Raw genomic sequence first — 17,924 nt, 5'->3', positions numbered from 1 at the left:
AAAGAGGCCAGAGGCCCAACCCTATATCATGTGTCTCGTGTGTTTCCTCTGTCGTGCTTCTGGGAAGGGAGACGGGTCCTCTACAACTTCTCGCACCTCTACTGCTGATGGGAGGGAAGGGAGCGGATCTGGTGATCCGTGGTGACGTAGTTCTCAACACTACCCTCTTGGGTGAATACCGTAACTACTTATGCCTCATCAAAACTTCCAAAAAAACCCAATGGGAAAAAGAGAGAGCATAGTATCACTCGATTGTACTTGTTGCCTCGTTAAAAACTATCTATGAGAAACTTCAGGAAAACTCACAATGGGGGAAAGAGTATGAGTGTCTTCAGGACAACTATAACTCTAAAGGTGTATAGTATACGATCTTCACGATCGAATAGCAAGGACTGAAGTTCAGAGGTGATCTCCCCATGTACCTTATAGGTCCTCTCAAGTGTCTCTTCCTTATGCCTTGTATACATTTTCTGAATATAACTGCATGTAAGGATTTAGCGAATAAATCAACCAGATTATCATAAGACTTAGACTTGCAAGATTTTCACCTCATCTTCATTCTAGAGTTTGTGAGGATAGAAATACTTAGGACAAATATGTTAGTCATAATGCTCTCAATATAGCTCATTTTCCATTTATGCAACACATGATGCATTATCTTCATAAATAATGGCGGGGTATTCGCGGTGCCAAAACCACATGTCTTCTAGATGTGATTAGTCATGCATCATAGCCAAGCACATTAACATGCAGCTTTATATAAAAGTGTTCTTGGTTTACAGACGTGGACACCTCTGCGTGCCAGATTCCCTCCCCACTTTATTAAAAGGAATGTTATTATAACAACCTATCCTTTGTAGTTTTGGTATTGTTCTTGGTTTGAGTAGGCATCAACCGCTAACGATCTCAGTTCTGTCACTTGTGGATGAAACTTGCCCTTCTCTCTCGTTGAAGATCTTCAGTCTTCGTTCTTAAAAATGGATCCGGCTCCCACCTTTCCTAGTGAGTACTCCCTCCTGTGTGTAGGATTCTTCTTCCTTTGATCCTCGCTGCCCCTCTCTTCCTTTCATCCCTCGTTGTCGTTGTCTTCATCGTAGCTTTGATGGACTTGGACAAGGGTTCCTCGGCAGTGAGTGACTGTCTGGATGCAGCTAGGCGTGCTAGCGCCACCACGCGCAAAGTTGTCATGGTTACTAGTGCAGCTGTGAAGCTGTCAATGGTGCTAGTGCGACGGCTATGGAGATGCTTGTTGAAGCTGAGAAGGCGAACACCGAGGCTGCGAAGGAAGCACTAGTGGCTCTTTCCCGTGATGTGAGATGTGCATATATTCTTCGTTGGTAAAATTACTTTGGCATTTCAAACTGTCGAAGCAGGAAATTTATGTTCGTGATTTTTTTGCTGTTTTCAAATCAATGCTGATTGAAGACACCATAATTTTTTTCACAGATTGCAGTTTGATTTAAATGTCAGAAGGTGCAGTGTGATGAGGAGACCTTTCGGAATCAACCACGCCCACCCACTAAATGGATCACACCATTTGAATCAAGTCGTATCAACTAATGTTGTTTTAGAGTTTAGTGTCTTTAATGGGAAGTGTATGAATTGTAACAGTCCTTCGTGACATGTGTTCTTCAGTTTAGTCTGTTGTTGTTTGTAATATGTGCTATCGAATAGCCTTTATTTTATGAACTGGCCAATGGCCTTTGTGGTTCAATTATTATGCTTCCTGTGTTCTTCAGTTTGCCAATGGCCAATGGTGAATGATGGTCTAGACTGCATTGTAGTTTCTTTACCATTAAGGTCCTGTTTGGGAACAAAGTTTTTGAAAACCACAGTTTTTGAAATACTACAATATACTTTAGTCATGACAATACCGCAGTTTACAATACCGCAGTTTTGAAAACTGAGGTCCAGAGCTAAGTTTAGAATGCCTTAAAACAGCATTAGTATTTGCAATACTTCAGTTTTGAAAACAGAGATTTTAGCCAGCTTGCCAAACACCATTTTGTATATAATACTGCAGTATTTGAGAATACTGCAGTATTCTTCCAAAACTGTGAAAAAACTTCACTCCCAAACACCCCCTAAAACTGTGAAAAAAGCAGGCAAATGCTGTCTTCGAATACAAGAATGTGGTATCAATTTTTCTTCTAGTGTCGACAACAGCATAGTCAAACTGAAACTGTTTCAGCAGCACAACAACATAGCCAAACTGAACTAGTTTTTCTTCTTGTGTAGACAAGAGCATTGCTTGTTTCAGCAGCACATTGACAGTGTCTTCCATAATTTCAGAAGCACATTGGCAGTTGTTGCCAAGATGAATCCACTAGTTGCAGCGATGGATTGTGGGAGAGCCATGTCTCGTGCACAAGAATGGCGCTCCCTACGAACTCCTCTGATGGCCACACTGAGGACAATGCGCCACCGACCTCATCGTCTGGGAAGTCCGGCGGCCGCTCTATTGGGGATGGCTCCAGCTCCAGCACACCTGCCTACGACTACTTTTCAACGGGGAAAGCAACAAAACAAGACGAGGGGAAAGGAAGTAGGACCCGTTTCAAAGAAACGGACTTGAGCTCTTCAACGTAACACAAGGGGCATATTTGTCCACACGCGAGATCATTGCGACCATTACCAGTAGATAGCTGTGCATGCCGGGTTAAGACGAGAACAATACCAAAACTACAAAAGATAGGCTGTTATAATAACATGAATCTAATTGGCACCTTCGGCATACCACTTTTACGAAACCGCGAGACCGGGATACCTGAGGTCCAAAATACTCCCTGTGGCCACACCTTTTGCTGCAGGCCACCATGGGCCATGTGCCATCACATACCACATGTACATGCTTTTCCGTGGCACCACGTCCCTGTAGTGGGTTGAGGGGGACTAGTGCCCTATGCCACTTCATGTCGTTGTGCTTGCTATCATGAGAAAAACCGAAAAACTACACATAAAAAAGAAAATATATTAAATGCTAGTTTGACAACCTCATTTTTCTAAATGATTTCCCTTTTTTCTATACAAAATTAGTTCATTTTTCTAGAAAATAGAGTTATCAAACTAGCTCTAAAGATTTAAAAGATAAGAAGAAAGGAAAACAAGAAGAAAAAACCACACAAAGAAACAATATTAAAAAACAGAAAAAAGCAAACGAGAAACAAAGGGTGTGTTGTTGCTAGGGGTGTTAATTTAACCTATAAACCTGAAACACGACGAGTGCGTTACGAGTGAAGATTTTGATCCATGGTGCATTCATATCCGACCTAAAGTTTTGCAAGTATAGGTGCGGGTTTCTATTTCAACCTGTGGGTGCATAAAAATGGTTAAGATATAGTAGTAATTTATAATAAGTAACTTGGCTAATAATTCATGAAATACTTTATTGCTACTCAAAGTGAGGCCTAAAATCTGTAGATATAATTCAATTATTATTGATACCTAGTTACTTATAGCTGAATTGTTTAAAAATGTCCACCGAGTAAAAACCCACGGATAAACTGAAACCCATCTTACAAGTTCGAGTGTCGGTGAATACAATCACAAACAAATTTAGATAGTGCGAGCGCAGACGAGTTTTTACCCCACTTTCCCAAATCCACGGATGAACTGAAACCCATCTGACAAGTTCGAGTGTCGATAATCACAAACAAATTTAGATAGTGCAAGCGCGGACGACTTTTTACCCCACTTTTTCAAACCTACGAATGAATTGAAACCCATCTGATAAGTTTGAGTGTCGGTGAATACAATCACAGTCAAATTTAGATAGTACGAGTGCGGACAGTTTTTACCCCACTTTCCCGTAGCGATCAGTGCACCATCACTAGTTGTTGCGTGACTGCATAGTCAGCTTGTCCCATCAGTCTCCTGTATTCCTATTGGGCCCAAACAAAAATAGAAGAAACAGTAGTTGGTGTGTATTGCTTCCTGCTGGCGCAGCCCGGTGAAAAAAAAAACGAAGCGGTGTCGGCCGGCAGCACCGTCCGCTGTCCCGCGGCCTAGTTCCAGGCCCAGCCCCCAGGCCAAGCTGGCGCGTCCCCTTCCGCTTCACTGGCTCACTGGTCACTGCACATGCACATGCCTCGCACTCGCCCCACACGGCCACACCAGGTCTACCACGACCCGCGTCCTCCGCCCCCTCCACTCCCCGAAAAAAAGGCTCTGTCCCTCAAGTTTAATTTAATCCTAGAGCAAAAGTTAATTTGAAATTATATACTATTTTCTAGCAAATCTACGAGAGTCCTATTATAGATCCTTTGATCTTTAGCTTGAAGAGCTGTGTTTTTCTCTAATTATGTCTGTCTTCTTAGCTTTTCTGTTATGATGACACGGGAAAAAACCAAATCTATCACTCTCTAAAAATGGATAAAAAGAATAAGGCAGTACCACGACAGAGATGGGGATCATTCATTTGTGTACCATTAAACTTGGTTTTATAGGTGTGAGGCACGAGTTGGCTGCAGCATTTCGCTAGGAACCAACAGCGTGTTTGGTTAGGGGATTGGCTCCATCCGGAATCAGCCGATCCGGAATGGATTTATTCCTCACAGGATTGGATGGTTCTTTCTTTATGTTTGGTTAGAGAAATGAGGTGAATCCATTTTTTGTTTGTTTTGAGGAAGCAGGTGAATCCATTTTTTGTTTGTTTTGAAGAAGCATGTCATCAAGCGACGCTCAATCTGCTTTCACTCACCACACCAAAAAGGTTGCATTTTTATCCAACATACATAAAAAATGAAAGTTATAACATAGATAAAACTGAAAATTGAAACTTGTATCTTCACGAGTACTTATCCAGCATACAATTTCATCCAGCATTATCCAACATACATTAAAAACTGAGAATTTATCCAACATACATATTCAACATTATCCAGCATACAAATAAAATTGAGAAGTTATCCAACATCCATAACAATGTTCAAAGAGAAGTTTCATAGACTCCATCCATCATAGAAATAACTAAAAAGTTTCAGACACAAGTTTTAGGCTAATCTGCTTTTTTGATGCATCAATCAGAAAGATGAGTCTTGATGTACCTAGACACCCATACCATTTGATCATCTAGTCCCATCTCTAGAAAGGCATAAGCAAGGGCTGGATTCTCACACAAGTAGCCATAGTAGTGTGCTATATGTTCTCTTTCAAAAACAGGAATCTGTTTCATCATAGTCCATAGGTTGGGTGGGATTATCGGACGTGGTTGTGGTGCTGACTGCTTGATTGCATCTGAAAGAGTCTTAAAAGCTTCAGTGACAGTGCATATCTGAAAGGGAAATGTGCCCTTGGGCCATTTCTAAGTATTTTGGTGATTGAGTGTCAACACAAGTGCTTAAATGTAAATCAATGCCCATGGATGAACAAAGTGCAAATCTTCAACAAAGGTATGTTTCTAAGTCTTAGTACATTGGTTTTGTGTACTAATATATTTGTCTAAGTGTTAGAAACAGAAAGAAGAAGAGAAGAGAAGACTTGGCTGTGTGCAGCCAAGGGGCTGTTTCGGTCTGGGGCACCGGACTGTCCGGTGGTGCACCGGACAGTGTCCGGTGGTGCACCGGACAGTGTCCGGTGCGCCAGGCTGCCTCGGCCGAAGAGGCCGCTCTCGGGTTTTTCTCCGGCGACTTCGGCTAAAATTCACCGGACTGTCCGGTGTGCACCGGACTGTCCGGTGAGCCAACGGTCGGCCGGGCCAACGGTCGGCCGCGCGATCGGCGCGCGACACGTGGCCGAGCCAACGGTCGGAAGGAAGCACCGGACTGTCCGGTGTGCACCGGACTGTCCGGTGCGCCAGATCTGCAACGGTCGGCAACGGTCGGCTTCGCTTTTTATGGAAACAAATCGGGCACCGGACAGTGTCCGGTGTGCACCGGACTGTCCGGTGCGCCACGAGACAGAAGGCAAAGATGGCCTTCCAGATTTGTTCCCAACGGCTCCTAGCTGCCTTGGGGCTATAAAAGGGACCCCTTGGCGCATGGAGGAGTACACCAAGCATTCCTTGAGCACTCTTGATCACTCACACATCAATCTCGCGCACTTGTTTGACATTCTAGTGATTTGAGCTCCGTTCTAGTGTGCTAGTCTTTTGAGCTCAAGTCTGGGTCTTGTGTGTGCGTATTCGCTGTGATCTTTGTGTCGTGTGTGAGTTGCTAATCCCTCCTTTGCTCTGTGATTCTCTGTGAACATCTTTTGTAAGGGCGAGAGGCTCCAAGTTGTGGAGATTCCTCGCAAACGGGATTGAGAAAAGAAAAGCAAGAACACCGTGGTATTCAAGTTGATCATTGGATCACTTGAGAGGAGTTGAGTGCAACTCTCGTCCGTTGGGACGCCACAACGTGGAGTAGGCAAGTTTTGTACTTGGCCGAACCACGGGATAACCACTGTGTCATCTCTGTGATCGGATTCTTGTGGTTATTGTGTTTTGACTCCTCTCTAGCCACTTGGCATAAACTGTGCTAACACCTAATCAAGTTTTGTGGCTATAAGTTTAAGTTTTTACAGGATCACCTATTCACCCCCCCTCCTCTAGGTGCTCTCAATTGGTATCGGAGCCGTTCTCTTCAAGAAAGGGACTAACCGCCCGAAGAGATGGATCCTAAGGGGAAGGGAATTGTGATCAACGACAAGGAGAAGGAGTCCTTCGTCAACGAGCCAAGGGATGACAAGTCCAATGACTCGGGCTCGGGCCACAAGCGAAGAGATGGGAAGAAGAAGAAGACAAGACGCATCAAGGAGATCGTCTACTACGACAGCGATGAGTCCTCTTCTTCCCAAAAGGACGACGACCACGACAGACAAAGGAAACCGGTTAATTCTAACTTTTCTTTTGACTACTCTCGTATTCCGCAAAGTTCAAATTCACATTTGCTTTCTATTCCACTCGGCAAGCCCCCACACTTTGATGGGGAGGACTACGGATTTTGGAGCCACAAAATGCGTAGTCACCTATTCTCTCTCCATCCTAGCATATGGGAGATTGTAGATAGTGGAATGCACTTTAATAGTTCGGATAGTCCTATATTCATTAATGAGCAAATCCATAAGAATGCACAAGCTACTACTGTTCTTCTAGCCTCATTGTGCAGGGATGAATATAATAAAGTGAGTGGCTTGGATAACGCCAAGCAAATCTGGGATACCCTCAAGATCTCTCATGAGGGAAATGACGCTACCTTGCTCACCAAAATGGAGTTGGTGGAGGGCGAGCTTGGACGGTTCGCGATGATAAGGGGCGAGGAGCCAACTCAAACATACAACCGGCTCAAGACCCTTGTCAACAAAATAAGGAGCTACGGAAGCACGCGATGGACGGACCACGACGTCGTCCGACTAATGCTCAGGTCCTTTACCGTTCTTGATCCTCATTTGGTGAATAATATTCGTGAGAATCCCAGGTACACCAAAATGTCGCCCGAAGAAGTACTAGGAAAATTCGTCAGCGGGCGAATGATGATCAAGGAGGCAAGGTATGTGGACGACGCCTTGAATGGACCGATCAACGAGCCGCAACCTTTTGCTCTCAAAGCCACAGGGAACAAGGAGGCGCTACCCAGCAAGGTGGCGCAAATTGAGGCGGCCGGTCTTAATGAAGAAGAAATGGCCCTCATTATCAAGAGATTCAAGACGGTGCTAAAGGGTCGCAATGGACAGCCGAGCAAGACTAAGACCAAGGGGAAGCGATCATGCTTCAAATGCGGTAAGCTTGGTCATTTTATTGCTAACTGTCCTGATAATGATAGTGACCAGGAAAAGGGGAACAAGAGGGAAAAGAAGAAGCATTACAAGAAGGCAAAGGGCGAGGCGCATCTAGGCAAGGAGTGGGACTCGGATTGCTCCTCGTCCGACTCCGACAATGAAGGACTCGCCGCCACCGCCTTCAACAAATCAACCCTCTTCCCCAACGAGCGTCACACATGCCTTATGGCAAGAGAGAAGAAGGTATGTACTCGCAACTCTACCTATGCTTCTTCAAGTGAGGACGAATCTAGTGATGAGGATGAAGTAGATTATTCATGTTTGTTCAAGGGCTTAGATAGATCTAAGATAGACAAAATTAATGAATTAATTGATGCCTTGAATGAAAAGAATATACTTTTAGAAAAGCAAGAGGATTTGTTGTATGAAGAGCATGATAAATTTGTTGAGGCACAAAAATCCTATGCTTTAGAAGTTAAGAGAAATGAAATGCTTTCTTTTGAACTATCTACTTGTCATGAAACCATTTCTACTTTGAAAGGTGTCAACAATGATTTAAATGCTAAATTAGAAGTAGCAAACAAATCCAATTCTTGTGTAGAACATGTTGAAATTTGTACTAGGTGTAAAGACTTTGACATTAATGCTTGTAGTGAACACCTAGTTTCAATTTCCAAGCTTAATGATGAACTGGCTAGTCTTAATGCTCAACTTAAGACTAGCAAGAATGATTTCGATAAGCTAAAATTTGCAAGGGATGCCTACACAATTGGTAGACACCCCTCAATTAAGGATGGACTTGGCTTCAAGAGAGAAGCTAAGAACTTAACAAGCCATAAGGCCCCCATTCCCGCCAAGGAGAAAGGGAAGGCCCCTATGGCTACTAGTGCTAAAAGGAACCATGCATTTTTGTATCATGATAGAAGACAAACTAGAAATGTAAGTCATGATGCTTATGATTCATATGTTTATGATTCTCATACCATGTTTGCTCCTAGTTCCTCTTATGTGTATGATAGAAATGTTACTAGGAGAAATGTTGTTCCTAAAAGAAATGCTATTCATCATGTGCCTAGAAGGAATGTTATTCATGCTCCTAGGAAAATAGCAAATGAACCTTCCACAATTTATTATGCTTTAAATGCTTCCTTTGCTATTTGTAGAAAGGATAAGAAAATTGTTGCTAGGAAGTTAGGGGCAAAATGCAAGGGAGACAAAACTTGCATTTGGGTCCCTAAGGATATTTGCACTAACCTTGTAGGACCCAACATGAGTTGGGTACCTAAGACCCAAGCCTAAATTTGCCTTGCAGGTTTATGCATCCGGGGGTTCAAGCTGGATTATTGATAGCGGATGCACAAACCATATGACGGGGGAGAAGAAGATGTTCACCTCCTACGTCAAGAATAAGGATTCCCAAGATTCAATCATATTCGGTGATGGGAATCAAGGCAAGGTAAAAGGGTTAGGTAAAATTGCAATTTCTAATGAGCACTCTATCTCTAATGTGTTTTTAGTAGAGTCACTAGGATATAATTTACTATCTGTTAGTCAATTGTGCAATATGGGATATAACTGTCTGTTTACAAATATAGATGTGTCTGTCTTTAGAAGAAGTGATGGTTCACTAGCTTTTAAGGGTGTATTAGACGGCAAACTTTATTTAGTTGATTTTGCAAAAGAAGAGGCCGGTCTAGATGCATGCTTAATGGCTAAGACTTGCATGGGCTGGCTGTGGCATCGCCGCTTAGCACATGTGGGGATGAAGAACCTTCACAAGCTTCTAAAAGGAGAACACGTGATAGGTCTAACCAATGTTCAATTCGAAAAAGATAGACCTTGTGCAGCTTGTCAAGCAGGGAAACAGGTGGGAGGAGCGCATCACAGCAAGAATGTGATGACCACTTCAAGACCCCTGGAGCTGCTGCATATGGACCTCTTCGGACCCGTCGCCTATCTAAGCATAGGGGGAAGTAAGTATGGTCTAGTTATTGTTGATGACTTTTCCCGCTTCACTTGGGTGTTCTTTTTGCAGGATAAGTCTGAAACCCAAGGGACCCTCAAGCGCTTCCTCAGGAGGGCTCAAAATGAGTTTGAGCTCAAAGTGAAGAAGATAAGGAGCGACAACGGGTCCGAATTCAAGAACCTTCAAGTGGAGGAGTTCCTTGAAGAAGAAGGGATCAAGCACGAGTTCTCCGCTCCCTACACACCACAGCAAAATGGTGTGGTAGAGAGGAAGAACAGGACGCTCATTGACATGGCGAGAACGATGCTAGGAGAATTCAAGACCCCCGAGTGCTTTTGGACGGAAGCCGTGAACACTGCTTGCCATGCCATCAACAGGGTCTACCTTCATCGCCTCCTCAAGAAGACGTCGTATGAGCTTCTAACCGGTAACAAACCCAATGTATCTTACTTTCGTGTATTTGGGAGCAAGTGCTAAATTCTAGTGAAGAAAGGTAGAAATTCTAAGTTTGCTCCCAAAGCTGTAGAAGGGTTTTTGTTAGGTTATGACTCAAATACAAAGGCGTATAGAGTCTTCAACAAATCATCGGGTTTGGTTGAAGTCTCTAGCGACGTTGTATTTGATGAGACTAATGGCTCTCCAAGAGAGCAAGTTGTTGATTGTGATGATGTAGATGAAGAAGATGTTCCGACGGCCGCTATACGGACCATGGCGATTGGAGAAGTACGGCCACAGGAACAAGATGAACGAGATCAACCTTCTTCCTTAACTATGGTGCATCCCCCAACCAAAGATGACGAACAGGTACCTCAAGTGGAGGCGCTTGATCAAGGGGGAGCACAAGATAATCAAGTGATGGAGGAAGAAGTGCAACCGGCACCTCCAACCCAAGTTCGAGCGATGATTCAAAGGGATCATCCCGTCGACCAAATTCTGGGTGACATTAGCAAGGGAGTAACTACTCGATCTCGATTAGTTAATTTTTGTGAGCATTACTCCTTTGTCTCTTCTATTGAGCCTTTCAGGGTAGAAGAGGCCTTGCTAGATCCGGACTGGGTGTTGGCCATACAAGAGGAGTTAAACAATTTCAAGCGCAATGAAGTTTGGACACTGGTGCCTCGTCCGAAGCAAAATGTTGTGGGAACCAAGTGGGTGTTCCGCAACAAACAGGACGAGCACGGGGTGGTGACGAGAAACAAGGCTCGACTTGTGGCAAAAGGTTATGCCCAAGTCGCAGGTTTGGATTTTGAGGAGACTTTTGCTCCTGTGGCTAGGCTAGAGTCAATTCGAATCTTGCTAGCATATGCCGCTCACCATTCTTTCAGGTTGTTCCAAATGGATGTGAAGAGCGCTTTCCTCAACGGGCCAATCAAGGAGGAGGTGTACGTGGAGCAACCCCCTGGCTTCGAGGATGAACGGTACCCAGACCATGTGTGTAAGCTCTCTAAGGCGCTCTATGGACTTAAGCAAGCCCCAAGAGCATGGTATGAATGCCTTAGAGACTTTTTAATTGCTAATGCTTTCAAGGTTGGGAAAGCCGATCCAACTCTTTTTACAAAGACATGTGATGGTGATTTGTTTGTGTGCCAAATTTATGTCGATGACATAATATTTGGTTCTACTAACCAAAAGTCTTGTGAAGAGTTTAGCAGGGTGATGACGCAGAAATTCGAGATGTCGATGATGGGCGAGTTGAACTACTTCCTTGGGTTCCAAGTGAAGCAACTCAAGGACGGCACCTTCATCTCCCAAACGAAGTACACGCAAGATCTGCTAAAGCGGTTTGGGATGAAGGACGCCAAGCCCGCAAAGACTCCGATGGGGACCGACGGACACACCGACCTCAACAAAGGAGGTAAGTCCGTTGATCAAAAAGCATACCGGTCAATGATAGGTTCTTTGCTTTATTTATGTGCTAGTAGACCGGATATTATGCTTAGCGTATGCATGTGTGCTAGATTTCAATCCGATCCTAAGGAGTGTCACTTAGTGGCGGTGAAGCGAATTCTTAGATATTTGGTTGCTACGCCTTGCTTCGGGCTCTGGTATCCAAAGGGGTCTACCTTTGACTTAGTTGGATACTCAGACTCCGACTATGCTGGATGTAAGGTCGATAGGAAGAGTACATCGGGGACGTGCCAATTCTTAGGAAGGTCCCTGGTGTCATGGAACTCTAAGAAACAAACCTCCGTTGCCCTATCCACCGCTGAGGCCGAGTACGTTGCCGCAGGTCAGTGTTGCGCGCAACTACTGTGGATGAGGCAAACCCTCCGGGACTTTGGCTACAATCTGAGCAAAGTCCCACTCCTATGTGACAATGAGAGTGCTATCCGCATGGCGGAGAATCCTGTTGAACACAGCCGCACAAAGCACATAGACATCCGGCATCACTTTTTGAGAGACCACCAGCAAAAGGGAGATATCGAAGTGTTTCATGTTAGCACCGAGAACCAGCTAGCCGATATCTTTACCAAGCCTCTAGATGAGAAGACCTTTTGCAGGCTGCGTAGTGAGCTAAATGTCTTAGATTCGCGGAACTTGGATTGAATTGTAGCATACATGTGTTTATGCATTTGATCAGGTTCATTCTGCATTTTGTTGCTTATTGTGGTGCTCAAGTTGTACCAACACTCCCTGGACCTCACAAGTCCATTGCAAAGTGATGCACATGTTTAGGGGGAGATGTGTTACAACTTGACCCTTTGAGACTAACCATTTGCTTGAGATTGCTTGATTTAGTCTCGAAGGAGGATTGAAAGGGAAAAGGTGGACTTGGACCATGAAAGACTTCCACTGCACTCCGATGAGAGGGTAACTAATTCCAAGTTCATCTCATGAAATCTTATTGCCATTTGCTCTTAATTGAAGACTTTGGTGAGGCAATGGGGTTAAAAGGCCAAGATTGATCCCGTTTTGGTGCTTGATGCCAAAGGGGGAGAAAATAAAGGCCAAAGCGATAAATGGATCAGCTACCACTTGAGAGATTTTGAAAATAGTAGGATAGAGTTTTTGTTTTGTCAAAAGCTTTTATTGTCTCTTATTGTCTCTATTGTCAAAAGTTGGCTTCTTGTGGGGAGAAGTATTGAGTATGGGAAATAGGGGGATATTGTCTCTTATTGTCTCTATTGTCAAAAGTTGGCTTCTTGTGGGGAGAAGTATTGAGTATGGGAAATAGGGGGAGTTTTTGAAATCTTTGATCAATCTCTTTTGGAATGACTCTCTTTATACTTCAACATGTGTGTTTGACTTAGAGATAGAGATTTGAGTTTGATTTGCAAAAACAAACCAAGTGGTGGCAAAGGATGATCCATATATGCCAAAATTGAACAAAACCAATTTGAGTTTTTATTTAAAGTGATTTTGCACTTGTTCTAGTTGCTTTATATTGTGTTGGCATAAATCACCAAAAAGGGGGAGATTGAAAGGGAAATGTGCCCTTGGGCCATTTCTAAGTATTTTGGTGATTGAGTGTCAACACAAGTGCTTAAATGTAAATCAATGCCCATGGATGAACAAAGTGCAAATCTTCAACAAAGGTATGTTTCTAAGTCTTAGTACATTGGTTTTGTGTACTAATATATTTGTCTAAGTGTTAGAAACAGAAAGAAGAAGAGAAGAGAAGACTTGGCTGTGTGCAGCCAAGGGGCTGTTTCGGTCTGGGGCACCGGACTGTCCGGTGGTGCACCGGACAGTGTCCGGTGGTGCACCGGACAGTGTCCGGTGCGCCAGGCTGCCTCGGCCGAAGAGGCCGCTCTCGGGTTTTTCTCCGGCGACTTCGGCTAAAATTCACCGGACTGTCCGGTGTGCACCGGACTGTCCGGTGAGCCAACGGTCGGCCGGGCCAACGGTCGGCCGCGCGATCGGCGCGCGACACGTGGCCGAGCCAACGGTCGGAAGGAAGCACCGGACTGTCCGGTGTGCACCGGACTGTCCGGTGCGCCAGATCTGCAACGGTCGGCAACGGTCGGCTTCGCTTTTTATGGAAACAAATCGGGCACCGGACAGTGTCCGGTGTGCACCGGACTGTCCGGTGCGCCACGAGACAGAAGGCAAAGATGGCCTTCCAGATTTGTTCCCAACGGCTCCTAGCTGCCTTGGGGCTATAAAAGGGACCCCTTGGCGCATGGAGGAGTACACCAAGCATTCCTTGAGCACTCTTGATCACTCACACATCAATCTCGCGCACTTGTTTGACATTCTAGTGATTTGAGCTCCGTTCTAGTGTGCTAGTCTTTTGAGCTCAAGTCTGGGTCTTGTGTGTGCGTATTCGCTGTGATCTTTGTGTCGTGTGTGAGTTGCTAATCCCTCCTTTGCTCTGTGATTCTCTGTGAACATCTTTTGTAAGGGCGAGAGGCTCCAAGTTGTGGAGATTCCTCGCAAACGGGATTGAGAAAAGAAAAGCAAGAACACCGTGGTATTCAAGTTGATCATTGGATCACTTGAGAGGAGTTGAGTGCAACTCTCGTCCGTTGGGACGCCACAACGTGGAGTAGGCAAGTTTTGTACTTGGCCGAACCACGGGATAACCACTGTGTCATCTCTGTGATCGGATTCTTGTGGTTATTGTGTTTTGACTCCTCTCTAGCCACTTGGCATAAACTGTGCTAACACCTAATCAAGTTTTGTGGCTATAAGTTTAAGTTTTTATAGGATCACCTATTCACCCCCCCCCTCTAGGTGCTCTCAATATCAATGGATCCTCATCTTCCATCATCATGCGCCCTCTCTTCCTTCTTGCACCACTTCGAGTAGATGAGTCTCCACCATCACGAATTGGACCACTTGGGTTCAATGATTCTCCACTATCACGAGTTGGACTTGCATTGTTACTCTCATGACCAGCCAAGTCTCCAGAATAACCCACACCATATGTACCTGCACTTTCAGATGTGTCGAAACCTAGGGGATCACTGGTGCATTTTGCAAATAGTCCAGTTGCTTGATGATTCCCAAATATGACAGCCATGTAATGGTAGTTCTCAAGTGGCTTGTTGAAAAATTTAGCTTCAGATGGTTTTTTCTGAAATAATGTATAGATTCAAATTAAACAATATTGTTTACAAAAACTGTAAAATCTGAAATAGCTATAGCATTTTGTAGACACAATAAAACAGATTATAGTAACAATAAAATATAAATTGTAAAACAGTAAAACAGCTTACAAGTAGTTCCCAGAAACAAAATCTGGGCAATAAAACAACTTACAAGTAGTTCCCAGAAACAAAATATAAATTGTAAAATAGTGGCAAGCAGTAAAACAGTAAAACATAATTCATCACAGCTGAAGAAGCTTCAAGTAAAACAGTAAAACAGTAAAACAGTAAAATAGTGCTACTATTGCACAACAGCACAAGTATTGCGACAGTGGTGGATCAACCAACCTTCTTCTCCTATGGCTATCGGTTCAGTTTCTGCTTCAGGCTCCCAGGTGTATCGGTGACACACACACACAAGTATGCCGCTATCTACCAAATTCTCACACCGACCAGTCAAGCAGATCGAGAGCAGAGAAGCACTAGGCTACAGCCCCAAAGTGAGATCATGTCCGAAACTAAAATATTGGGTACCTGGGTGCAGACGCACCACACAGTTTTTATGGCCTCTGCTTGGAACAACCAAAGACATTTTGGCGCCACAAAAAAAAAAGAAAAAGCACTGGCTCAAGTTAAACTGTTAAGCCAAAGCCTGGGTTGATGATCTCACATGGCCATTCATAGTGCTGTTGTTAAATATATACATACCTGCACCCGTTCCAAGTAGTTCTTCTCATCAAGCAATATTGTTCCAGTTTGTTCATCAAAATGGGCTGAGCTAATCTTCTTATAATTGCATATGTTTGACCAGCGAGTTCTCCATGTCTTAAGATGATTAGTAACTTGAGAACCAGAAACTTGAACCTGAAATCTTTCCTTCACCACTTTAGCACATTGATTATAGTGCGAGCTTTTGAATCCTTTGTCTACTCGAATTCCATCAGCAACCAACTGGGCCAAATATTTCAAAGCACATGCAGACATTTCTTGTGTCCAGAAAATTTGTGGTTGGGACCTTTGTTCAATTTCTTGGACATCATCCATCTCCCTACAATATTAGAACATTTGAGAATATAGATCACATCTAAGCAAATGAGCAAATAGGAAAAACAACAAAATATCTCACATCCAAAGAATGATGCCACTTTTCAATTTATGATCTAATTTTCTTGTACATGGGAAGCTGCTCTAGTTTCCCACATCCAATTTGCAAGTTGCTGCCTCCACTGAACCCATTGTCTGTTTTCTTGTACTTGCTCCTGATGGGAACTTGTTGAACTAGAAGGTTGGTTTGTTGTCCATGCTTCCTCAGGTGGGAGAAAACAATCTGCCCCGTGCGATAATATCCAATTGTGGAGGATGCAACATGCAAGAACAACATCTACTTGTGTTTTGAAAGGAAAGAAAGGTCGAGCATCATCAAGAAACTTAAAACGGTTCTTCAGGGATCCAAAGGCACGCTCAACAGTAACCCGTAGTTGTGAATGCCTTAAATTAAATAATTCCTTCTCATTTTCTGGCCTGTTATCATTACCCCACTCTTTTAAGTGGTATCGGACACCACGAAAAGGTGGTAAGAACCCTGGCTTTGCACCATAACCGCAGTCAACTAGGTAATATTTTCCTACAATACCATGACATTCATTAGAGAATGATCTATCTTTTGGTGGGTGCATATTGTAGACATTCATTAGAGAAGATTACCTTCAGGTACAATGAGACCATTCTGCCTTTGTAAGGCATCAGCTAGAACGACGGCATCATGTGCCGAACCCTCCCAACCAGCTAGCACATATGTGAAGCGAAGGTCAAAGTCTACCGCGGCCATCACATTTTGGGTTGTGAAACTCTTTCTACCTCGAAAAGCTGCCTCACGAGACTTGGGGACACTAGCTCGTATGTGTGTACCATCAATTGCGCCAATACAATTCTACATTATAATTTTGACTTGATGAGAAATAAGAATACCATTATGTGCAGGTCAAAAATAATTTTAGTGTGCCTAGACCATACCTCAAAGTAAGGATACCATCGAGGATTTCCAAGGATTTTGACTGAAGTTTCAAGAGATGGAGGCCTAATAAGGTCATCACGAAGTTCACCGATAGCACGAAGTACTAACTTAAAGTAGCGACTGACAGTTTCCCCTGATCTCTTGAAATTTTTTCCTACAACAGCATTCCTCTCGTTGTGACCAATTGTGTGAAGGAACATTGCTACTTGTTCCTCAACACAACAATGGATACTATCAGAAAGAAGGCTTCTTTGTTTCAGTGTATCACACAATAAAAAGAATGGTGCTCTCCTCAATCTTAGCATGCGCAAACAACTCGTATCATCTTTATGGTAAATACTAGAAAGATAGTCATTTCGTTTCATTTCCATATCAATCATTGGGGCATACGAAATCCGTTTCCTTTTCATCTTCCTCCTCACAATCAGAATATAATAAAATGTAGCGGCGGCTAGAGCAACAGCTTTAATAATTAAAGATCTTCTTATTTCATTAGCATCCATCTACATGAAGTTCAGAGAGCTTTAATACATAAAAAGACATACACATGATTGCATATGCATAATTTACAGTCTAGCTAAAAAATACAGAATAGACTCAGCCCAATAGAGAATAGACAAGAAACAATACAGAAAAAAGATGAAAATAAACATAACAGATTAGATTGTTACCTTACGCTGGTGATGAGAGAATTAAAGACCAAGATATGTGTAAAGAGAGAATTAAAGACCTGCAAGAGAAACAAGAAGAGAAGATTGGTAAGAAACTGAATAAGCATGGAATGTATGTGAGAAATGGTATATCCTGTTTTCCTGATATACTCTCAAAAAGGCTGAAAATACATATTCGTTCAAGAAGGTGCTCGCCATGCTCGCCTCCACCGACCATGGTATGCATGTATACGTACATATAGCCAGCAATTACCCACGTACTACATACATAACTATGGAGGAATCTAGCTCCGTGGCTTCTAAAAAATACATTTGTCTCTAACATAGATGTGCGCGGCTCAGGTACGCTGGTTTTGTGTGGACTGATAAATAAGGCTCAGGTAAGCTGGTTTTGGAAGACAGGTTCAGCACTGCTTTCGGCGTTCAATTTGGCACTGATACTTCTGTATCTCCTTTGCCCTGAACGGATGGACCTGTGGCGCGAGACAAGTGCGAGGGCGGCGAGGTCTCCAACGGCACAGGATAGACAGAGCAATTCGGAA

The 17,924-nt window shown here is 43.6% G+C and overlaps 1 protein-coding gene and 1 long non-coding RNA gene across 2 annotated transcripts; one reads left to right on the top strand and one right to left on the bottom strand.

Moving 5' to 3' along the window:
- Positions 1 to 4,953: 4,953 nt before the first annotated feature.
- On the bottom strand, positions 4,954 to 14,678 carry LOC103654718 (uncharacterized). The gene is made up of 2 exons (XM_020552875.3): positions 14,355 to 14,678; positions 4,954 to 5,272 (listed from the first exon to the last, which is right to left on the bottom strand). Exons 1-2 carry the CDS (start codon positions 14,628 to 14,630, stop codon positions 5,018 to 5,020), a joined length of 531 nt encoding a protein of 176 aa, XP_020408464.1. The 5' UTR covers positions 14,631 to 14,678; the 3' UTR covers positions 4,954 to 5,017.
- Positions 14,679 to 16,506: 1,828 nt separating this feature from the next.
- LOC109946105 (uncharacterized) lies at positions 16,507 to 16,973 on the top strand. Its single transcript, XR_002269324.1, has 3 exons — positions 16,507 to 16,593; positions 16,678 to 16,782; positions 16,875 to 16,973. It is a non-coding gene; the product is annotated as an uncharacterized lncRNA (long non-coding RNA).
- The last annotated feature ends 951 nt before the right edge of the window (positions 16,974 to 17,924 follow it).

Source organism: Zea mays, chromosome 4, assembly GCF_902167145.1.
Source record: "Zea mays cultivar B73 chromosome 4, Zm-B73-REFERENCE-NAM-5.0, whole genome shotgun sequence".
NCBI classification, from domain to species: domain Eukaryota; kingdom Viridiplantae; phylum Streptophyta; class Magnoliopsida; order Poales; family Poaceae; genus Zea; species Zea mays.
Note: the sequence above shows the minus strand (reverse complement) of the source record. Positions and strands in the feature narration are given on the sequence as shown.

Coding starts and splice junctions, on each gene's coding strand:
- LOC103654718 (XM_020552875.3), bottom strand. CDS start 14,630: ATGGCTGTCATATTTGGGAATCATCAAGCAACTGGACTATTTGCAAAA. Junction 5,273..14,354: donor TGGAAGATGAGGATCCATTG/ATATTGAGAGCA, acceptor TTTCCCTTTCAG/ATATGCACTGTCACTGAAGC.